The sequence below is a fragment of the Dermacentor silvarum genome, chromosome 10 (assembly GCF_013339745.2).
Source record: "Dermacentor silvarum isolate Dsil-2018 chromosome 10, BIME_Dsil_1.4, whole genome shotgun sequence".
NCBI lineage: Eukaryota > Metazoa > Arthropoda > Arachnida > Ixodida > Ixodidae > Dermacentor > Dermacentor silvarum.
The window spans coordinates 76,437,057-76,462,028 of NC_051163.1; the positions used below are offsets into that span (position 1 = coordinate 76,437,057).

The 24,972-nt window shown below is 45.1% G+C and overlaps 1 protein-coding gene and 1 long non-coding RNA gene across 2 annotated transcripts in view; one reads left to right on the forward strand and one right to left on the reverse strand.

Annotated features, from left to right (window-relative positions):
- Positions 1 to 2,147: 2,147 nt before the first annotated feature.
- Positions 2,148 to 8,661, reverse strand: LOC125940591 (uncharacterized). The gene is made up of 2 exons (XR_007463776.1): positions 6,602 to 8,661; positions 2,148 to 3,016 (listed from the first exon to the last, which is right to left on the reverse strand). It is a non-coding gene; the product is annotated as an uncharacterized LOC125940591 (long non-coding RNA).
- A 2,816-nt stretch (positions 8,662 to 11,477) lies between these two features.
- The window catches only part of LOC119466123 (eukaryotic translation initiation factor 4E type 3), a 52,899-nt gene continuing 39,404 nt past the window's right edge, over positions 11,478 to 24,972 (forward strand). The window contains exons 1-3 of the mRNA XM_037726611.2: positions 11,478 to 11,633; positions 15,813 to 15,888; positions 20,544 to 20,699. Coding sequence (XP_037582539.1) covers positions 11,506 to 11,633; positions 15,813 to 15,888; positions 20,544 to 20,699 — 360 coding nt within the window. The 5' untranslated portion in view covers positions 11,478 to 11,505. The remainder of the gene's footprint in view (positions 11,634 to 15,812; positions 15,889 to 20,543; positions 20,700 to 24,972) is intronic.

A 24,972-nucleotide genomic window follows, 5' to 3' on the forward strand; every position in this document is an offset into this window, starting at 1 on the left:
AAAGCCGTGAGTAGTGCTTGTGTGGCAGTGCGGCTTTGGCCTCGGTGAGCTCTGGCAATACAGAACCTGCGTTGTGTGATCCGTGTTCCTTGACAATGCGGAGGTGGTGACGATTGAAATGTCGAAGTGGCGTAGCGCCTCGGCAGCGCAGTTCAGCGAACCGCGATGTGGCGTCGCCGTGTCCGCCTTTGCATAACGGACGTCGAGGGATGTGCTGCTCTCTACAAGTCACAAAAATGTGACTGCGTCGACCGCCCACTGTTCAGCGCTGAATGTGTGGTTTGAGTACTGTGCTTGAAACGAGTGGTGCAGCTGTGGTGCCCTAATTTCGCACAATATAGACGCGTGCTTTTGTGCAAAAAGGGCAACAAATCGTATCTTAACCCGCTGAGGCGATGCTACAATGTCAACAATGCCGTGCATGTTTATTATGATGGTAGTCTCTACAGCAAGCAAGCGTGCACTGCAGCTATGCTGTGAATATAGCCTCAACTCGAATGTGGCGTTTGCAGAACTCTTATGTTTGGTTCTGCTTTCAAACAAGCTGTATGTTAAGATTATCACTCACTGCTCACATGAGACATGGGAGTCCATCGTGTGGGTTGGGGCTCAGCACGAATGTGTGGTGAGGGGGTGTGGAGTTGGTGGCTGTGTCAGGTGCCTCACTGAACTTTGTCATTGGAATAAGCTCAATGTAGAAGCACACCCTATACCTGATGGCTCACTTTCACAGATATTGCCTTTTTTTCCTTGAAATTTCCAGCCTCAGGACGCGCCTCGCATTATATTCGGGTTCGTGACACATATAATCACATTAAATTTTTCTTTAGGAGAGACCAAAAGCCGCTCGTTGCATCATATTTGTGGTTATGTTACTTACATGCAAATCCAGTACTTTCAGTGCCCATTGACTGACTGAGGGGTGCAGGACTTTGGCAGTGGTAGCAGCACCAAAGCAGCTGCCCAAATGGTATACCCTATAGTGTTAGATTTCTTGTGCACATGGGTGTACTGTGAAAACACGTTAAAGGAATTCCACAGTTGCTGCAGCATCACGTCTGGATCTGTGGATCACTGAGCGGTTGTTTGATCACATGTCTGAATTTCTGTTGTCACTGAGCAGTTCTTTGATCATTAGCTTAGGCTGTCTGTTTTCTACATATTATATTACAGCAATGGCGTCAGAGTAGCTGCAAAAATGGGATTTTGCTGTACAATCACAGGTTGGTTGCTTTTTCGACTGTTACATTGCTCTATTTGCTGCAACTGCCGCCAAATGTTGCTTTACCATGTCTGGTGAATGCCTTGAACGTGAACCACATTTGGATGATGCTTGTGAAAGTATAACATACTCCTTGCATGCAAAGAAAACTATCACACCGGTAGGTGTGGTGGAGTCACTGATGAAATAGAAGTTGAAAAATGAAAGTTCTCGCAAAATCTGGAAGTGTTCATGGCGCTTGCCATCAATAATGTGTAACAACCAAGCAAACATAAAGATAACCTACCTATCCTGAAGAATATGAAAGTGATGCTTCAAGTTGTCAACTTAAAGCTTGATATACTGGTGCCGATCAAGGAAAGAGTTGAGATTATATGGAAGGATTCAGTGCAATTCATGTTTAATCAGCTTGGCAATCTTGTCAAAACGACCAAATAAAATTGTGACTTTTAAGAGATTGCCATGATAACGTGATGAGGTTGCTGGCATTATTTGGTGCTTGGGAAACAAAGCATCACAGGTATGTAGTGATTGAGCTTCTCAAAAAAAAAAAAAGGAAATTAGGTGTGCCACTAAAGATATCTAATAAATTGAACCCATAAACCACTGAAAGAAGTTGAGTGTGCAAAGGGAAATGGCTACAGCTATATTTGCACAGTAATAGAAAAGTTGTAATCGGGCTGATGGTGCACAGGTGATGGATGTATATTGCATGTTCGAGGGCTTAATTTTTTATGAGCTACTCATTTTTGTTTTCCTGTTTTGTTTCCATGTGCCTTAGTGAGCGGAATGCCTGACTGCAGACTTCCGTCATTATGTACAATTAATGAAAAATAAAGTAAATTTTTCTATGGAACTCTTTTTTTGTAACTTCTGTTCAGTTGCAAATGACGCAGTTTTCCCTACTCTGCACTGAATGGTGAAAGGGGGGGAGGGGGGGGAGCGCATGCAGGCATCATATTTACTGGAGCTTTGGGGCGCCCTCACCATGGCTGCTCACATACCCATTTTTCTGGCTGTAACAACCTAGAGTCAGTGCACAGGTGTTTTTAACATTCCAGGATTAAGTAAACTTGACGTCACTATGCACAAAATTTTGATTACGACAGCCCAAGATGGCAACTGCCATGAACTGAATATAAAATTGCCTATAAGCATGCATTGTGCAATTGAATGCCTATGAATTCTGTAATGCCACTTTCATGAAAATGACTGGCATGGTTTGCTTGAAACTGAAAACATGTTCGATCCTCAGTTGTGGCAGACTCACTTCACTATAACATATTTGATAATGCAGGTGCAGATTGTGAAGGAATTGAAGTGGCTGTAACTCTTGGTGAGAATCAGTCATGCTCATTAGAAATTATAGCTAAGGCTATATATACATTACTTCAGTTGAGATCGACTAATGTTGAGATAGAAGCTCAGCTGTGGCACATAGGTACAGGCGAATAAATTTAGAAAGAAAAATTCTGGCACAACCCATTTCACGATGATGCCGATGCTAATACGATAGCATTGAAACAATGTAGAGACATTGTATTGCCACCACAGAGATCAGTCATGTATGAGCTGGGCTCCTCTCTCACGAGTCCCTCTGGACATGCTACGCCTGTTAGCAGGGTTGCCGCTAAGTCGGTGCTTGACATTCGATTCGAATCTGCCCAGCACCTAAGAAATTTTTTTTTGTCATTGATGAGCGGCCCGGCCCATACCTCGTGACCTATTTTTGTTTCAAACTGGGTGTCCTCAGCACAACAGCCCCAGTGCTCTACCCCTTATACCATGGATTACCTAAAGTCCCTTGATGTAGGAAAGTACCGCCACTCTTTGTACTTTGCCGCCGGCGCGCGACCTCCTCGCCTCCTCCTCGCCCCTAGCGAGTACCCTCCGCGACAGACGGCCTTGGGCGCGTTTTCCTGCACGATGATTGGTCTCCCTGCCGTTGCGCTTAGAAACGAGCCGAGCTTGCGTTTTGCTTGTGTTTTGCTTTTTCGTTCGCGCCATTTTGCGCCTCAGCTCGGCTGGCTCGGCGTATAGAGAACGTCGCGCGCTAACATTGCATGCTGTTTCGAGCACTGTCTGCTGGCGCTATGCCGCGCTGCTGCGCATATAACTGCAGCAAGAAGTGTGATGATGGCTATGCAGTTTTTACGATACCGCAAGGAAAGAGTGATGGCTTGCGCAAGAAGCAGTGGCTGCACAACATTGGCCGAAAGAACTTTGTTCCGACAAGGAACAGTATTGTTTGCGAGGTAAGGCGCCTTTCTTAGTGCTCATATCAAAGCATCCCCTAATGCTGCTTTTTTTTTCAATTCTTCCGGCCTGCTCATTCGCGTTTTTGCTGCGGCAATTTGTACGTTGCATAAAAATGGGGTTCTCCTCAGAATGCTGAGTATTTTGCTTGGACTCCACCTCGCACGTAGTCAACTCTTATTCAATCGGAAATGCAGCACATAGATTCTGCTTTCCACTGAACAGATGTACCCGAAGATACAGCCTCTCGATCGCACTTTCCGTGATTAGGATCCGTTGCCTGTTTTACTGAAAATCGAAATAGCAGCTTGTAGAGGAGCTCTTTACAGCTTACTTCGATGTGTGTGTCAGTCACAAATACAATGAATGCTGGGCCCCCAAAAATAGTGGCAAGTATACCCGTGGTATTGCAGGTGATGAGCGCCAGCTAGTCCACATTTTAAGGCGAGACCCTTAGTTGGATATGTTTCAAGTTGAGCGTTTGAGGTACAGAAAGTAACGTGACCTAATAATGAAGGCCAGAAGCGAGTCAAATCATGTCCAGCCATGTATAATAAATTATTAATGATTAGCAAACTAAATTCATGACTGATTAACGATTGTATTAAGGTGTTTAAAGTTGATTAAGGGGGATTAAGGTTAAATAAGGAGGGCTAGGGTCGATTAAGGAGGATTAAGCTTGATTAGGGTGGATCAAGATATAATAAGGAGGATTAGGGTGGATTAACGTCGATTAACGTGCATGAAGGAAGATTAAGATGGATTAAGGTCGATTAAAGTGTATTAAGGAGGATTAGGGTGGTTTAAGGTTGAATAATGTGGATTAAGGACGATTAGAGTGCATTGAGGTGCATTAACTTCTATCAAGGTGTATTAAGGAGGGTTAGAGTGGGTTAAGGTCGAATAAGGTGAGTGAAGGTGGATTACTGTGGATTGAGGTGAATTACAGTAGATTTTACAAGACTCGAATTCGAGTCTCTTAGGCGATAGCTAAGGACACCTGGTGATCTTTTTCAGTTCTTGAATTTGCTTAGCAGTCAAGCGTCAGACTCGCTACGCCACTTATACCAGTTAAGCCAGCTTTTTGTGTGGCATATGAAGCCAAGCTCACCAATGTTCACTGCATATTGTCACGTAGTAGTGACGCTGAGGAAAACAGTCGTAAAACTGTGTACGACGAAACTGGTTGTTTTTTGGGCGAACCTGTGCCCACAAAAGCAAGGTACACTCAAAGCACAACGATAGCGGCGAGCACAGTCGGCGATCGTCGAAAATCTGATCAGCGGCGAGATGCGTCGGCTTTTATACCTGAGTCATCGAAGGTTCCAGATTAATCCCTGATGCCCGCGTGTCTTCCAGAAAGTTCTAGACAATTCGCGTTGGTCACACAATCAGATAACATAAGCGTTGGTGAAAACAGGCAACGAAAAGAAGCATCGATAACGTTCTAGAAACTTCTGATACAGGCGCGTCCTGCGCCGAGCGATAACGTTTAACATTTGTTAGCCGGTGGAAAGCGGCCACCGATGAAAGATAACCATGTATACGTGTCAATATATACAGCTATTTAGTAAATGTCACTTGCGCTTTTCATGAACTACACTCGGACAGAACTCAAAACTTTTTACTCATTGACCTTCAATCCGGTAAGTGGCAGCGGCCAATAGTAATGATGTTGCGGTTAATGGCATTTCGAAGAAGCTCGTACCAGCCAACGGCGATGTCACGCTAGTGGATTAAGCAGGACGTCATGACAAACGGTCGATAGCCTTGGTTGGAAGACACGCTTTGAGGGGTGTTTGCCCCTTCGTTCTTGGGCTGTATCCAACTATACAGCTCCTAAAATTAAGGACTCGATTGAGCATGCGCGCCCAGTATGAAACGAATCTCCTGAGCGTTCGCGCATGGCATATTCTTTGCAAATAGTGGCTCGGCTCAAAAGAAAACGTGGTATCTCTTGCACCAGGAGTGTCGTTTTGATCGCAACAGAGCCGCTTTTTGGAAAGGACAAGCTCTTAGCGCAAGAACGAATTGCCCGTCAACTTTCGGCCGCACTGATACTGCTTTATCATGTATTAAACGGTGTAGGTTTGTGCCATGGCGTAATGTTAATACTGTTGTTTTCTTGGGCATGTCTTTTTCTCAGCTGCCATCCGTACTGCATGGCATATTTGTGCACTAGCATTGTTTCTCATTCTGAATATTATATGATACTCTTCTACGTTATCTGTATCTTGTCAAATAACGTTTCTTACTGACCATTCTTTTTGTTTTTTGTGTGATAAATGTTTTTCTGATGTCTAATCAAAATCACAATTTTAACTATCCTACTACATAATTTAACGGTATGTTGGTGTGAACTATCAAAATACCTTTTCCAGAGGCGTATATTTTGCCTAAAAATATAGAATGCCTTCTCCCATAGGTATACCGAGTATTTTTTTAAGCTTCATTGACACCGACGCCTAAAAAATAATCTGTAAATACCTTTCCTCAGCTTCTGTTATTGTGGGTGATGAGTGGCTGCCGGCACCGCTTCATCGCACTGAAATTGTGCAACCGTCCTATTCAATGCAGAAACCACAGCGCAAAAGCTACTTTGACATTGAGACAAACGTATGGACGGACGATTCTCTCGCCAGTAATTCATTATAAGAAGGCACACTGAATATAATACCTGCGGTGCACATGCGTGCACATACAAGAAAAAGTGCCAAACATAGAGCGATCTGCCACAAGCAATACTAGATCAGATGCAAAAAGTAAAGCTACGTATCATGTGGCAGAAAAAATAACTGGAGTATAGAACTCGCCTCAAAGCTCCTTTTACATCAGTGTGTGTCATTCATACGGGTTTAAGATGAAACCAACCTCATCATAAACGTGGCCTTCAGCATTCTCCATGCTGTTATCACCATTTTTCAAAATATTCTACGCCACTGGGGCGCGCAACTGGCCCAAAATAATGCGCCTCCATCGAATTCTGCGGCCCGTCCGCGGGAGCCCAGGCGCAATAGCGTGCCGTGCGCAGCGGGCGCAGCCGGCGGGCGAGGAGAATTGAGGAGGAAAGCGCGCGCGGAGGAGAGTGTCGCTACTTTCAAGATCAAGGGACTTTAGGATTACCCAGTGACCCAAGTTTACGGAAAAATGGATAAAGACCCGGACAGACAGGAAGATAGGATATTCCACACTTTTCAGGGTCTAAGAACGATAATTCTAGGCAATATACACAACTGGCCTGTTATGGATACGTTGCCGGCATTGCAGGAGAACAATTTACGATTTAGAGCTTCTATTGGTAAAACCACAACAATATACACAATTTTGATTTCACAAGAAACAGTAGTGCCATCTGGTTTATGTATTCATCTACGTCACAGGCTCCAGAAGGAGTATTGCGTGGAGGGGGGAGGGCATCGCATAACAAAGGAGCGAAAAAGTTATACAACGTTAGAAATATAAACAGCGACACAAGATCAACGCAATAAATTAAAGATAACAAATTATAAAATCGTGAAGTAAAATTCTACCATTAGAAAGCTGGGTTATACAGTGAATAGTACGATTGCAAAATTACATAAAAAAAGTTACATACACCAGAAATAGAAACCACTTGAACACTACCCAAACATACTGATTTTTTGTCTGAAGGTTACAGTATTGTTAATGTCAGCAATGTTATCGAGAAGACCATTCCAATGCCTAATGGCACGTGGCAAAGCACACAAGTCAAAGGCATTAGTTCGACCAAAAATGTGCTGGACGCTAAGGCGATTGTGCAAGCACCTAGATGTGTGGGATGGACAAACAAGAGGCAAGGTGGACGACTGCTCACTATGAATGATTTTATGTAGCAGACAAAGCGACACTACATTCTGGCATGATTCCAAGGATGGTAGTGACAATGACAACATAATGTTAGATACGCTCAAATATTGGTTGCAATCCCTGGCGATTAAACGTGCAGCACAGTTTTGGCTATACTCAAGAATGCGGATTAGATATGTCTGGTGAGGTGACCAAATTGAACCTACCAATTCTAGTTGGGGCAAGAATAATGTTTAATATGCAAGCTTTCTTGTGAAGGAAGGAGCAGCATGAAGGTTGCATTTTTGAAGATTGATGATCAAAGCACTTGTGTATATGGAGGTTAATCGATAGTACATACAACACTGCCACAGTGCAGTCAAGACATTGCAGCAGTGAAAAAAATTCAGAGCACTTATCAAACAAGGACATGTATGCAAACAGCAACACAACACACATGGAGATGAGATGCAGTGCAACAATGCCCTTGTAGCCTACAATGTGTGGTTACTCAATATTTAGAAGCAACGGCACTACCACTAGGGCAACTAGAAGTGTTGTGCACGGGTGACGAGTTGACCGTAGTAGCAGCAGAAGGCACAGGCTGTGAATTTGCGGGGCGATCAGTTGTTGCGACAACAATGAACTGTAGACTGCCTAGGTTGAAGGGAACACAGTACGTTGGTCTGTTGGCTCTTCACTGATGTTGCGTAAGGGCCTATAATTTGTGCAGAAAGCATGTGGCCATCCATGGCTCAATCACAGTTGTAAGGTTGTGGGTGCCGACATTGCTCTTAAATTTTGCAAAAATGCGGGCATGACCAACTTGGTCGTCTGCAGTTTCACTTTTCTGTCACCACCAAAGAACACTGCCACTGGTGCAATTTTTTGGTAGGCTTAACATCTTTTAAAAGCACCTTAAAATAACATTGCCAATAATTTGTCATCAAATTGACAAAACACAAAGAACAGACCAGCTTAGCTAGCCTCCCCATTTTGCAAACAGAATAGCAACTCACTTTGAAGAAAATGGGCCCACATTGTCATCATGATTACTGAGGGCATGCAAAGCGTGGAATGCCAGATCACGACCTCCTCTATAAATTGGCGACCTGCTCATACCGGCCCTCTCTACGGCAGCTCGTGACTCCACTTTTGAAAGTCACGTGCTCGGGCAGTTGCCAAAAATGCCGCCACTACTTACCCCCATAGCAGACGACGCCACAACTAGAAATGGTCGAAACACTTCGGAACGGCGACCGCGTTGTTAGTCAGTACAGTGTGCCGTGCCTTGTGTTTTCGTTTTCTTTTATTTAAGTACTTGCAAAACTTTGTTAAAAATGGTTCTCTGTTCAATTAATGTGCCCTGACGAGGCCAAAATGTGTAGTAGACACCTTGACGGCTTGCGACTACATCGACCTAGCTCAGCACTGCCGACTGTTCCCAAGCACGGTTTTGTGTACGCACCGTAAAAACAGTTGCTACTGTCGCTCTGCGTAAATACGCATTCAATTCCACGCGTCCACCATCACGGCATCTTCGCTAATACAGTAGATATGCGGGATGAGAATAGCAATCGAAGCGCTGCGGTGCACAGCAAGTGGTTCTCACGGGATCTCGCCCTAGCTTACATGTAAAAATTTTTATCGCACTTTTATTTACTCTCTGCGGCATGCCATTTGAAGGTCTCCATGGCGAAGAAGTCTTGCATGATTCGTCACAGAACTAAGTTGAATATTTTGGCAAGTTTTGCGGGCGGGCGATTTACTCCCCACCCCCCGTTTGATATACAGAGGAGTGCAGAAACTCCAATGTGCAAATTTTAATTTCTCACTGCACACTCCGCCACACCCTCTGCGTCTCGGGTTACCGAGTTCGGATTTTCAATGCAATTATTCGTACCGAGTTACGAGATCAATTATGCTAAGGCTAATTAGTTCCCGGCATCTTTTTTTTTTTTTTTTCATTGCAATGAATTCAATCGTGAGCATTTCAGACGATTGGAATTTACCTGGTTCCCTTTTCAGGAATACTTTGCTGCACCTCCATCAGGAGGACCCTTCACTGCAGTGTCCCTCATAAACCATAAATTCAAAGTTAAACCCCACTACTTCAGAAAACACATCCATGTGTAGTTCAGTTGAACTAAGCAAAATGCTCATGCAGAAGGAACACACTTCACGCAATGTGAAATGAACAGATGTGTCAGGAAGTACATCTTATTGGTTCAAGCTCAAACTTTCAGCACCTTTCGAGACTTTGGCTTGGTGTTGCTCGGAGTAGTAAAGCCGCGAGCATCGAACGATTACAATGAACGCATCCTCTTTAGTCATACAGACTACTGTTTTGACAATATTGCTGGGAATGACATACATGCTATTACCGGCCGCTATCCTTTAACAGCACCTTACCTTCGCCTTGGCGAAGGTAAGGTGCTAGAGGAGGAGGTAAGGTGATAGAGGAGGTCGTGTGCCAGATTGGGAGCAGTACTGGGGCACTCCTGACAATCGTCTCATGGTAGACATTGTCTTATAACACATGCTAGGCATGTATATATGCTAAATGTTTTTAATGTGAGAAAAACTGCAAAGCTGGCCGGCAGCATATCGCAGCACCTTCGCCATCGGCGTCTGTCAAGCAAGGACTGGTTACGTAAATATTATTGCGTCGATGCTACCGAATAGGGCGGGCACAGAGGCGCCGCTCCAGGGCGCCGGTTCGCGAACTGGCCGTTGCCAAGACGCCGACGTGAATTGGATATTTCGAGCGTCTGCACAGCACGGATTTCACGGCGGTCTGCCACCACAGCTGCACCACTCGTTTCAAGCACAGAGCACGAACTGAGGCCTCATGGCGTTCTGCCACCACAGCTGCGCCATTCGTTTCAAGCACAGTACTTGAACCACACATTCAGCGCTGAACCGTGGGCGGTCGACGCAGTCACATTTTTATGACTTGTAGAGAGCAGCACGTCTCTCGACGTCCGTTATGCAAAGGCGGACGCGGTTCGCTGAACTGCACTGCCGAGGCGCTACGCCACTTCGACATTTCAATCGTCACCACCTCCGCATTGTCAAGGAACACGGATCACACAACGCAGGTTCTGTATTGCCAGAGCTCACCGAGGCCAAAGCCGCACTGCCACACAAGCACTACTCACGGCTTTCCGCCAAGTAACACAGAACCTACAACCAATACACAAGCAACGCAAGCACAATCACACACGCAATGTTGAACAACGCGCGGTCGGCGCGGGCCAGAGAACGATCACGCCGAGAACGAACACGCCATCCCATGCCGTCGTCACTTGGCGCCACCATCGCGCCTTCTCAAAAGTCCCTAAATGATCGTGTCCCTAGGTGCCTAGGATCTGGTCACGTGAGGGATTTTTGTACGACATTTAGACGCACGCGGCCACGCCACACCATGGCGCCACACTCATCTCAGCTTGAAGTTTTGATGATGATACTTTCATGGTTGCTTTTTATTCACGCGAGATGCTTTTACTGACGTGTTGTTCCTTGCACCCGCTGAAGAATAAAGTATGATTAATACGGGTGTCACACGGTGAGCGTTCCATCCTGATCGGGATCGAATTTCTAGGTCTTGATTAGCCCATTTGCTCAAGCTGTGGAAGGCAGCCAATCGCGGTCAAGCATCGGCCTCAATCGCGATCAAAAGTAGGTCACTCTATCAAAAGTGGGTGTGCGACACCGTTATTAAACGGTCCCAACATCTAAACGCTAACCTGCAGCGGTCATCCTCCTTCATCGCCTATGTCGTGCAGGCACGGTTTCACCGTTGTTCTCAACATCAGAGTGTCTAGTGCCGACCTGAGTCAAATGTTCCTGTGCTCTGTCCTCACAGCTGCAGTTACATCGAATGTATGCCTATATATATATATATATATATATATATATATATATATATTCATTATTCAAAATAACTTACAGGCCCATTGAAGGGCATAAATATGTATATTATGCCCTTCAATATATATATATATATATATATATATATATAATATCCTGGCAGCTTAACTGGTTACGGCGTCACGGTCCCTTATGTCAGTTAGTGCCCATCTATCCAACCATCCTTCTCACCACCCAAAGCAGTTTAGTAAAACGAAACCGAAACTACGCGAGTTTCTTGGAAGAAGGCGAGGGTCGGCCTTCTCGTTTTCACGTCACGTGCGTCTGCTTTGGCGGCTCTGCGCAAAATGGCAGACGCGGAGACCGACAGTCGCCGATCCGTTGATGACCGCTGCGACGTTAAGCCAGCAGCAATACCGGATGACGGTGCCGAAGGCGTCCCGCTGCAAACCGAGTGGACCTTCTGGCTCGACAAGTGAGTAATTTCCCTTGTCGAACAGAATCCGAGCGCGAGCGTACGCCGCCAACGTTCAAAGTGTCTTGCGCGCGTGAGCAAGCAGTTTAGGAAGGAGGGGCATTGCGGCTGCAGTGAGCGATTGTGTGTTTACAACCACATGATACAACGCAACCGACGCGGTCCTAAGCGCCGCCGAGGGCAGTGGCCGATCCGCGCGGAGAATTTCTTGCGTGGTTGCGACGTGGGTTGAAGATAAAATTCGATCGCGCATTTCTCGGCGAGGGCGTCACCTTCACCGTTTTGTTAACTTAGAGGTGCGCGAACGAGCTTTCTTCCGAAGCGACGGCAAGCATTGTTGAGCCCGCGGTAAAGAACGGGATAATTGTGTTGTTGCGCGTTTGTATTGCGTTGTCAGCGCTCCAGGGTGGGATTGATTGGATGTGTAATGTATACGGTTCTCGTTTGTTTCCTTGTCGTATGAGTTGTTTTCACGCATTCTCTTGACTTCCGACAGCTGCGGTCCATGCTTCATGCCGAATAGCGCATCGCTGCGAGGTTTCATTGTTCCAGCGCTTCTGCGGCTCTTCTGTAACAGTTCGTGCGCGCATTTCGCCGAGTGTGAGGCATTAATTTTGGGATTTAATGTTCGCTTATGTACTAAAATATAAATTAAAAAAAATGGTTATAATTTCGTTATCATTGCGCTTGCCTACTCGACGAGTACTGATTACGCCAGTTAAGTGATGAAGGGCAGGCTAATTGTTTTGTTTGTTTGTTAAAAGCGGCCCTCGCTTTGTCACTCAAAAGTACTGCTTCGCCGACACAAATTTACCGCACTCGCAATTCAACGCCTTTTTAGATTGTGCCTTGCAAATTATGTTAAAAGAATATTACTGTGCGATGAAATTACAAAATTTTTACATCTGCAAAAAAAAAAAAAAAACTCAACCTAAAATTAGTGTTTTACCATCCTCATCCTTGTGTTTGTATGAAGAACACAATAATTTAAAAGAACGGGGGTTACCAAGGCATGTTAATTAGCGTCATTGATCATCCCGTGTCGCGATTAGGAAGGAGGGGATATCTCACCTTCAGTATTTGTGCAACACACTATCTAGTATTCGAATATTGCAAAAATGGGATGCCCGACTGTATGGAGTTCCCGTTAGTGTCAGAGTCGACTAAGCCCTATGCATGTTTTCTCCGTACACGCCCTGGCTCTGATGTGATTGTACTTATTTGACATGTTTGACATCTGTTAATATATTGCTACAGCATGAGCCGGGCAAAGAGAAGAGGAAGATGTTAGCTGACGCAGCCTATGGAGTACGCCATCTTTTCTTCACCATCAAACTCATCCTTTTAATAAAGCCAGTTCAACCTTAAGCATAACAATATTATTAGAATTCTTGGTACGACTACTGTACGTTAGACCCTTGAGAAAGTGGGAAAGACAACATGGAACCCGGTGAAAGTAAGGAAAATTCCGTGCACTCGAACCACGAATAATTTTGTGTGGGCTCGAAAAATACACACATGCACACACACAAAAAATATATATATTTTAGCAAACAAGCGATCTGGGAGAATCTGCATGCAGTGTAGTTGGAGACCTAATTGATAAATTTGATGCACGTAGCACACCAAAACAAGGTTGTCTGGGAAGTGACAGTCAGGAGGACTGCCGATTAAATATGCAAGCGATGTTGGCACACTAACCACGAGGACCATCAAAGACGCACTATGGAGCAATGTTAAATTCTAGAGTTTTATGTGCCAGAGAAACCTCAATCTGATTATGGGGCACACCATAGTGTACGATTTCAGATTAATTTTCAACCCCTCTGGCATTCCTTAACTCGCACCTAAATCCTACACGAGCATTCTTGCATTTAACCCCCACGAAATATGGTGGGGATCGAATCCACGACCTTCGTAGAAATGTCGTACAGTGCAAGGGTCAGGGGCTGGGGCCGTATTCTGAAACGTTCGCCTAGGCGAAATTTCTTTTTTCGCTTTCAGGCGTGCGCCGATTGGCTGTTTTAGCAAAATTGGATGAGCTTATTGGGTGGTTGAGCCTGACGTCATTCAATTTAGCTCAACCAGCCAATCAGCGCACACGCTGATTTCGCCTAGGCGAACGTTTCAGAATACGGCCCCTGATGGTGACGACACACACTGCGCTGAATTCCAACAGTATTTTATTGCCATTGTGAAATCGTGTACATATACATGAGGGCGAATGCGTAGAAAATGAAAGGCAGACAAAAGGAGTGTTCTAACAGCCAGTCATTTGTGACGTGAAAAAAACACACATTACTATCACTATCTGTTCAGATACATGACTTCACTACGTGTCAGCACGATAGAGGGGGAACTAACACCAAACTACCCAGGTTTCTGATGAAATCTGCTTCTATTATTTCCCGCGTGAGCTGTAAGCTTTGTCTCACCAAAACTTCCATATTTTCAAAGAGGGGCACGCAGCCGCAATCCCGGCAATGGATGCCCAAGTGGCCTTGTCCTGTGTTTTGAGCGTTGTTGTAGTGCGCTTAAGAAGCTGTTCTATGGCAGAAATTAAGGCCATAGGGTATCCAGCACAAGAAAGGCGACCAAATGTGACGAGCTCGCTCAGTCGCGGTGCCAGCCTGATGAAAGGCACTGGTTTGCAGTGCTCCCGTATGTTCATGTTGTCTTCCATCATCTAAAGAAGATTGGGCAGCACGCAGGAATCACTGTGGTTTTCTTAGCTCCGGAAAAGCTGGCTCTGTAAACGCATCAGTGTGCCTACATTGCATCAGATTTTTTGCTCTGTTGAGCACAGAAAACGTTTTGTGACAAGCGCAACTAGTGTGGTTTACCAGATTCCCCTGTTATGCGGCAGTAAATATGTTGGACAGACCGGCAGGTGCTTGAATGATCGCTTAAGGGAGCACTGCAACAACGTTCACAACACAGGACAAGGCCACTTGGGCATCTATTGCCGGGATTGCAGCTGCGTGCCCCTTTTTGAAAATACGGAAGTTTTGGTGAGACAAAGCTTACAGCTCACGTGGGAAATAATAGAAGCAGATTTCGGCAGAAATATGGGCAGTTTGGCATTAGTGCCCCCCTCTATCGCGCTGACACCTAGTGAAGTCATGTATCTGAACAGATGGTGATAGCAATGTGCGTTTTTTTTTTTTTTTTTTTCACGTCACAAATGACTAGCTGTTAGAGCACCCTGTTTTTCTGCCTTTCATTTTCCGTGCATGCCCCCTCATGTATATATACACACATGATGTGGCAATGGCAATGAAATATTGTTGGAAGTCAGCGCGGTGTGGGTCGTCTCTCTCAGCCCATGTCCTTTGTGCTGTACGACGTTTCTACCATGAATTACGAACTAGCCCAAGCCATCACTCTTCTCCACGACCTTGAGCTCAGCAGCGCAACATCGTAGCGACTAAGCTACCATGGTTGGTGACAGAGCAATGTTGAAGGGCAACTCAGGTGATTTTTTAACCACGTTTGACTGGTGGTGGTTTTTCAAAACCTCTGGGCAACCTGTCAAGTCTAAGGTCGTTCACTTCGCATAAGAATTAATTTTACATAAGAAAAATGAAACGTCATGCAGATCCATACACAGTAAAAATGGTCCATCATTAAAGTTCGGCTATCAGTTTGAAATCTTCGCAAAATAAGCGTTCAATAACTTGAAGTATCTTGATGGCAGTGGCCACTTGCGCTTGGAAAGTTGGCAGTGCACAAACGACTTGGACTACCCGTATAACCTAATGCATGGTCCGCATTGTCGTCATGCTCAAAACATCCTTCCGCCAATCTGTACTCCTAGCTGCACTCCCTTTCGGTTTCCAGCCTAGTCTCTGTATGTCATTACAAGGGCTGTTGTTGGCTCAGACGGGTACGGGCCAGTTATAACTTGACAAAGAACCCTCTTACAATGAATAGTATAGCATGTTCAGACCTAAGAAACTCTTAGTGGCGCAACAGATTTCAGTCAGTTATTGTTAATCGGGCTGTTATATTCTGCAAAAGTACTTGCTTGATCAGGCATGTGCTTGCTTTAGCTTACCCTACCTCTTGAGTGGTTTATAAGTGCAGTATATGTGCTTGTTTGCTGACTTGTTTGCTGACATGTTGAATTGCGTTATATTGAATTGAAAATGGAATGCGCATTCCTGTTTTGTGTTGCAGAATAGAGGGGCGAGGTATCTCAGCTGCAGAGTACACGGCCAGTCTCAAGAAAATCTACACTGTGAACACTGTGCAGGTAGGCTGACAAAGATTTGTGTGAGGTTTCCCTTCTCGGTTATCTGCTTGACTTTTCAAACGGAATAACGAGGAAGTACTGGGAGGAGAGAGGGGGCTTCATGATAGCTTCAATGAAAGTGTCCTTCAAGGGGCCCTATGACTTCCTTAGTCTGGATTGACTGCCGATTGATGTGTTGCCACAAATCAGAAATTTGGTTGCTGTGCCTTACATTGTCAGCAGCTTCAGAAGGGTCAGCTTGGTATTGCATCATCCAGGTATGTGCTGCAAAATTGTGTGAGAACTATGCACACATGACAGATGTATATGAAGTTGTAGTATGTCATGTAGGGCTTCGTTCCTTTAGATGTTTTCTTTTGCTGCTTTCTGCATCTATTGCTTTTTGTGCTATCTCATCTGCATAAGTGCATTACCTTGCGCCCTTCGAAGAATGGAAGTATAGCATGGCTTCCATAGCATGGGGGGCCCGCACCCTTACTATTCATGATGACAGTGTTTCGTGCGTGTGTAGTTTTCACCTGTGACTTATTTGCAGGTGTATTTTGCTCAATTGTGTCTGGAGCTTAGGAGCAAAAAACACTTGTGTCATCATAATGTAGTTTGTGCGGCACTCACATATAGACGAAGCGCAAGAAGGTACACACAGGACATGCGAGAAAACACGCTTAGTTTTCTATCTTAACGCAGTTTATTTCTTGTACACAGAGCTCTTTTCACAGCGCATGTCCTGTGTGTACCTTCTTCATCCAATTTTGAGCGCTGCACAAACTACATCGTGAATGCATACCAACTCGTTCAGTTTTCTACTTGTGTTGTCAATGGCCCCTTGGAGAAGATTGGAACCAGTTATTTTATTTTGTTTCATTTGTTCCATCCTAAGGGCCTGAATGAATGTAAAATATGCAGATAACCTTGAAAGCTCGAAAAGTCTTGCTGTTTAAAAAAATTAAATAAAATAATAGTGAAGGAAGCGACCTTGTCACATTAGCTCAGTGGCTATGGCATCGCGCTGCTGAGCTCAAGGTCGTGGATTTGATCCTGGCCACAGTGATCGCATATTGATGAGGGCACAATGCAAGAGCACTTGTGTGCTTAGATTTATGTGCACATTAAAGAGCCCTGGGTGCTCAAAATTCAGATCATGGTTTTGGCATGTACGACCCCAGAATTTATATATATTTTTCTTTGTGAAGGTGCATTTTTATGTTTCCACCTACGAGCTCCTCATTGACAAAGCAAATGAGCATAAGGCTGTGCCCTCTTCTTCTCAAGGGCGAGGTGAGCTCATCCGTATGCGATTGTGCTGTATTGAGCTAATGAACATTTTCAATGTCAGTCCAAATGTTTAGCAAGGACACACAAGTCGCAGAATAACGCTCGGTTTTGTAATTGTTGACCGAACTAAGCAGTGCCTGAAAAAACATTTCAGGAACTGCATTTTTATAACATTTAATTTCCTCCAATCTTGTTAATGCCTTATCATTCGCTCTTGAAGTGAGCAGCACGGAAAAATACTGCATACGAAGGCAAGTAAGATGGACTCAGCGCTACTGTGTGTGTCAATCTCTGTCTCCGTCTCCCTTGCCTTCATGTTCAGTCTTTTTTCGTGCTACTCGCCTTGAGAATGCATTACCAACTCGCCCGGCAAACCATCCTTCTTATCATTCATCCTGCCGAGTGGCCAATCCAAGCTATCGCTTCGGAGTAGCTTTGTGCTAGACAAATACAAGGGGCAGAAAGAGCAGAAAATAAAAATGAATCGTTACGAGATATGACCTTACATTATGAAGTATAACTCTTCCAAGTGTGGTGCTTTCAAATGAATCATTTTTGCAGTTTATTCTTTCTTTATTTATCACACAGACCTCCTTAGGCGAAATGAATGGTCATTTTTGTTTAAATGGGCATCATTTGTTGGAAAAATGTTTGCTAGGGAAACAGTCAAGCCTGATGCCCCATTTGCCAGTGAGGTGTTTTACATCTTTTGTGCAGCTGGACCTCACTTATTTGATTCACCGTTTACTGCTGTTTATTTTTTAGCTGGAAGGCATGTTTCTCAAATGCTAGTACTATTGTCGACATCCTTCTTGAGATTTAACTGTGCAAAAAGAAAGAAAGCTCGTGCTCTTTAGTAGTACTTTTTTATTCGAGTAAGAAGTATACACACAAAATCGTGCACAATGCATTTGAAGCCCTTGCTCAAGGCTTGTTGGGATGCATACTAGTAATAACACTTCTATCCCAGCTGGCCTGCTTAGGCTACACAGGTTAATTTCGTCGGCTAGATAATTGTTCTATGACAGGAAATAAGCTACAGAATAAATCACTGTCAGTCCATAAATGTCCATTGAAAAAGATATGTTCCAGCGATCTCCAGTTACCTATATCTTCTGTCAGCTGATTCCAACTCATGCCTGCCAATTCCCGAATGTCATTACAACACTTAGTCATCTGTCATCCTTGACTGCATTTCCCTTCTGTTGCCACCCATTCTATTACTCTACTGGACCACTGGCTATCCACTCTATGCACTGCACGAACTGCCCAACTCTAATTATTCTTTTGAATGTCAAGTGCAATCTAAGCTACCCCATTTACTCCCTAATCCATGCAGCCATCTTTACATCCATTAACATTACGCTTATCATTTTCTGTTTCATTGCTCATAGCCCTGTCTTTAGCTTCCTCCCAGGCTTCTTTCTTATTGGCCACGTTCAAGTCCTGTAAATCACGTGCAGAATGCAGCAATTATGTGCTTTTCTTGTTGAGGATATCAGTAAACTGCCATTTACAGTTGAGAATGCCTATCATATAGACTTCAACCCATTTAAATAACACAAATGAAATGAGGGAGACTCAAGGGGATAGAGATTCTGTGAATGGAGTGACTGGGAGCAGCCATTGTGTTTATGACCTCTCATGGCATCTCAGCAACTGGCAGCCCAACTTGTCCAGTGCCTACAGCTGCATATTCCGTCCCCAGCTGTAGTAGCTGTGTTCTGATGAAAGCAGACTGCTAAAATTACCATGTGCCAAGGTGTTGGCACAAGAGCATCTCATGATCTAAAAAAAAAGTAAAGCTCCATACTACAGTACGTCTCATAGTGCTGGTTAAGCTGTGGGACATGCGAGTCCACTTAGTACTCATTCAAACAGTCAGTTGGTCATAATAATTCATTTGTAACTCGAGATCTGAAAATCCAATCAACGTTAGCAGTTAGTACTTCGTGGTGCAGGTGCAGCTGCCATACAAAACTCAATCATTCTCTCGATCAGTCTCTTTCGGGGTTATGGTGTGCCTTCAAAGTGAGAAACCTGATCAGCCAACGAGTCTTGGTTTTATTGCTTCTATTGTACTGTGCCACTCATGAGACCTCTCATAGCATCTGTGATGCCATTTTCAGGAATGCTGACTTAAGCTACTAAACAAGCTCAGTTGACATTTTCTTTCCATTGCGTCAGCATGCAGGCAAGCATATGAAATAATCCGAGAACACCTAAGCACTTCTTATGAGTTGTAAATGCAATGTCCAATTGAACACCGCTAAGCGGTCTTAAGTTTTGCGCTGTGAGTAATGTACCATAGCAGTACGTGCTGCCCGAGCCAACAAGCAGCAGCAGCAGCCTTCGGTGCCAACACCGCATTCCACTCACGTCCTGCGCGACTAGAGGCCGAGGAAGCAGCAGCGGGGCACCAAGGCCGGCAGGCACTTGCAGTAGCTAAGCCCAGTGGGGAGAGAGAGATACGGACTGCACGCTGGCTTCCGAGAGTGAGGGTAATGTGGGCTCCCTTCGCACAACACCTGGCATGCTAGTGCAGCCAGCAGGTGTGCCCTTTCACCCACTCTTCTGCGTCAGGTGTGCTTGTGACCTGGCTCACAACCAGTGGGAATTTAGGTGCCGTTTCGCTGCTACAGACGCCGGCTTTTTCACTCAATGGGCCATTTGACGCTTTCGCATCAAAAGCAGGCAAGGGGGCAATTGTTGTGTTGTGCTTGATCTGCGCTGTCACAATGTATACATTGCAACCAGTGCTAATGACATGGTGAACTATTATGCTATACACTAAAGACACATTACCATGAGTGAACATTGTGCCCTGTGTGTTTCTCTCTTGTTTGCCGTCTCAACAGCTTGCGACGTCGTGCTTTTTCTGAAACAGCTAGCCAAGCGTTCCTCTTCGGCTAGTCCACAATTTTCATATAGGCATGCTGTGCAGCCATAGTCATTAATGTATTGATCTTCATGTCTAAAAGTTACATATCATAAGTGGTGTCGTTTTAAATGGCAACATTGAAGTAACTTTTTTATTTCGTAGGTTCTCCGATGTGCATTTGAATTTTGGCACTTCACCATTTTTACAACATTAGTACCGATCAGAGATTTGCTTTCTGTGACTAGGTGCAAAACCCAAAAGATTTTGCCAGCAGTTGTACACCATAGCTGCTCAATTGCTGCAATGGGCAGCAGTCGCCACACTTCCCGATTTTATCATATTGTTGAAGAAAGCAGCATTACGAAAGCTAGTGCTAAACAAAGGTACTAGTGTGCCTTCGGCTAGTGTGACAAACTGCGTGCTTTCAAACAGAGGGTGAGAAACGTGCTTCTAACCAGCCTAATTCGCTTTCGTGTTTTAACCTGGTGTGACTGTGCAGGGTTTCTGGGCAGTGCTGCACCACATTCCAGATGTGTGTGAGCTCGGCATGCGACACACGTACCACCTGATGCGGGGACAGCGGCGGCCCCTTTGGGAGGACCCGGAAAACCAGCGTGGGGGCACCTGGCGCATCCGATGCCACAAGAAGCACACGGTAAGCATTGCTGTGCCTGCTACCTCAGAATTTTGGTTGCATTCATTCGCCAATCACCAAGAAAAGAGGCAAGATCTTCTCAAGAATAACTTTTGCACCAGATGATGTCCAGTGTCAGGTTATGCACAGGATGACTTTACAGATCTTTTTGATTGAACGTAATATTTGCAGCGCTTGCACAATTTTTGGTAGAGTTTTTTTTCTTCACCAGTACGAAGTTCTTTGATCCAACCAAAATGTGTCCCTCAGTGCCATTCTAGATATGTACTGAAAGCCCTGTCACCCCTGACAGCACATATCAATACCCGAAAAAAAAAATGTTTATTTTCTACCTAAATGTGCAAAACACATTGATAATAAGCATAATAAATAAAAAAAACAAATATTTCGCCAGAAGGTTTTCAGCAAAATGCGGGAAACACCTGGCAGAAAATTATACGTGGGCTTCACGCCAAGCTACCTATGGACACGTTTGGAATTTGTGCAGACAGCTCTCATCATGTGTGAATGATAGGTGTACATTTCATTTGCATTACATCATGTGTGTGACACCACTGCAGACGGAGATGTTGCATCCGTCTGTCTTTTCTGATTGTGCTTTCAAAAGAAAGCGAGTCGTGTGCAAAGTTCTTCCTTGTTCTGTGTTCCTGCTCTAAAACAACGAATGACACTTGCTGCCCGTCATTTAATGTTGGCTGAAGGCATGTAGCAAGAAACTTCGTTATCAATATCTAAACTCAGCAAAAGAAATAATTTTTTTCTGGTATCTTGCCTGTAGGCAACACTTGTCGACAAAGGGTTAATCTTTCCTTTGCATTGAGCCATAATTCATGCAGATGTCAAACTGCGGGCATGTCAAACAGATGTCAAACCCCCAGTACATAACCCAATGCGAGGCTATGGATTGAATTACTTTGGAGATCCTTGCAACTTAACGGCTCATTTGCTCTCATTAACCTGTAATGAGTGTCTGATGCTGCATGTGTGGCAGCTGTGATGTGCAGACAGTCATAGGACTTGTTTTGTCTTTATTGCTGACACGTTTATGAAACATGATGTGCTCTTTCACCCTAGAAAGTAGATCGATCAGTGCATTCGTCTTTAGTGGTATTGTCATGTGGGTGTGACAGCACACGGGCAGGTAGAAACTGGGAATACACTGTGAACAGTCCATTTGTTGAAGTGTCCATGAATTTGTCATAGGGGGGGGGGGGTTCGACAGGGACGATGGCAAAAAGGGCATTTGGTGGTTATCAAATCGAAAGTTGCTGCCTAGCATTTAGCCGCTTGTATACTAGCATTCACCGAATCTTGTGACTGTGCTCACAGCAACAAGGTAAATTCCCGAACATGTCACATTCATGTATTAGTGTGATTTCAACGAGACACGAGGTTCATGTTTTTCGGAAAGGACTGACAACATTTAAGAATGAAGCATTATGAGGCACCACAAGTGCATTTTCACGCAACAGCAGAAACCTAGCAGCCTGGCGAAAGTGAATGAGCGAAACTGAATGAAACTCACATGGTAGTATTAAAGGCAACAGTGGGAGTTTAGCTCATTCAATTTGAGTGTCGGATATACAGTAGAACCGCGTTGATACGATCCCGTCTTGTACGATATTCCAGTGCCAATGTTCGCGATCAAGAACCCAAAAAGTTACCCAATAGAGTTATGCTTCTTTTTTGCCGGTTGTTACGTTCCTGGAAAACATGATCTTTCAGCACTAACGTTCGTTACATTGCCAAACTACGATCATATCATACATTTTCCCGCTGCTAGATCCCATGTAAACAAGAAAAGGTACAAGACGTGTGAACAGTAGAACAGTAGCTGCCCACAACAGCAGCTTCCCCGCAGTACTCACCCGCCCTTGTCATGTGAAAACACCAGCATGCACTCTGTTTTCTATTGCAATACCAGCAAATTTCCTCGCGGGTGCACCACTCCCCCCCAGAAGGTTTGAAAAACTATGGTGGCCGCTTCTGGTGCGGCACGTCAAGAACGTGCTGGGCCAGGAGGCATGAGCCTATCAGGACACTCGGACTCGGCCTTTAGTTCCTGCTAATAATAGTTCGGTGCTAATAAATGTTATTTCTCTCTCTCTCCTCGCGGGTCATCGCACGCTGCATTTACAGCTACCGCCACCAACCCTGTTGCGATAAGCCTTCATCTATGTGTCACTGCATGCTTTTAAAAGGTGATGACCCAAACGCATCGTCGTTCCCTGCTGCAGGCTGTGTGAAATCAGGAGCATGTTTCACTCTGGCGGAATGATATTCTGGCGAAGCCCACCAGCTCGAGTCAGCTATATTTTTTAGCGAGTTTGAATCTTTGCCAGTTAGTTTGTTTTTTCTTGAATACTACGAACATGGTTCTACAGTAAAACCTCGTTAGTTCAGATTTCACAGGAACAAAAGAATGTCTGAGTTAACCAAATGTTGAATTAGCTAGGTTATCGAGAAAACAATAAACAAATGCTTACTATGTCAACACGCTTTTATTTGCTGCATGAATCGGCAAACTCTGCTTCTATTTTGCTTAAAGGCAGTGCGGAATCTGCAAGTCTCGTCATCTCGTGATTGGTTGGCTCTCGCAGCAGCGAAGGCCTCGCAAATTTCTTCTCAGCGCGGTTGAGGGCTGCGTCTTCATCTTATACACACTTTTCACTACCATGCGCATATGCTGATTACTTTTTTTGTGAGTGAGCAGGTTGCCAACACATTGGCCGTCCATCACAATATAGCCAGTGCTCTTCATCCTCGACAGCTTTGCACTCAGTCAGCACGAAACTACTGTTTGCCGCAACCGCTGTGAAACGAAATCGCGGTTGCTATCGACATGATCATGGATGGCGACTGCATAGTTATGAAGGCACGCGGCCCATGCAGTGGTATGCGCAGCGGCAAACACAACAATAAAGTTTGAAAGGGCCCCTGAACCACCTCCACTATTTTTTTAACATTTCAAGTAAACACGCGCTTTAGTTCAGAATGCCATCACGATCAACAATGCCAAACACTGCAGCGCTACGCTCTGCAGGCGCGCCACAAAAAAAAAAAAAATGCCGTGCTCCTCTCCGAGCCTTTCCGGTATCCCCAGCGGTCGTCGTGACGTCACCAGGGCGCATCTGGTGATGTCACCAGGGGTGATGATGTCGATTGGTTGAACAAGAACCTACGACTTCCGGCTAGTCTGCTAGCAGGTATGCACGCTCCCTGCTCTTCCTCGTCGTGTTGGTCGCTTGTGCACACTTGCAAATCAGTAATTACAGCCCGCAACGCAAGTGCCAAATGGCAACACAGTTGTGCTTATCGGTCTGATTAGCCGTGCAAACATAGTGCGACAGTATTGGCCCTTCAAAACGTGCGCACAACACAGGGTCCACAGTGGCACACTTCGAATGAGCACGGCAGCAACAGCGGGTAGCCGAGAAGCGCGAAGTTGCGGCTAAGGCCCATCCATGTTACTGGCACGATAACTCACCGAATGTCATTTGCCATTCGCGGGCCGCCGTTCGACGGCGGTTTTGCTCACGAACGGTGAGATTTCTTGACCTTAGAGAGGATGAGACTGGGACCCATTTATGCGGTATCCTCACCGCTGCTGTTAGCTCGACGGAGCCGGTATCGTTGCTAGGCCTTTTCAGGTTCACTTCAAAGCTAAAGGAGACGGCATTTCGGAATGCATTACCGACGCTCACAAGCTGCACTATTTTCTTACCGTTGTTGTTGCTCTTCGCAATAATTGTACACAAAGAAGAAAATATGCTTATATTAGCAGCGCCATCGGATGCGATGTGAGCATAGCTGAGCCAGTCGTCTGCTGTGGGTAGCCGTGCACTGCAGCTGAGCTCGACAAGTATCGGAGCTCTCGTTCGTGTTTAATGTTTGACAGTGGATATTGTTTTTCATAAAATGTACAATTTAGGTATCACTTTATCTAGCGGAAACCATTTTGCTTGGTATAGAAGCTGCAGCCGCTGTTTGCGACACCGGTGGCAGAGGCGGGCAGCTTCGCGCTCGTCGATTGGCCCGTCAGTCTTGCGGCAGGCGGTGCAATTTCTCTATGGTAGTGCGGCGGCCGAACTGCCATCTACTTCGGACACCTCTCGCGCGGCAGACACTCTATGGCACTGGAGGCCAGTTCGCCGCTAGCATGGACGTGCCTTAACCGGAAGTGGACAGTGTTTTGAAAAGCACATTGGCAATGACGTATGTCACGTGACATTTGGAGAAGCACTCTGCAAGGAGGAGAGACCAGCCGACGAAC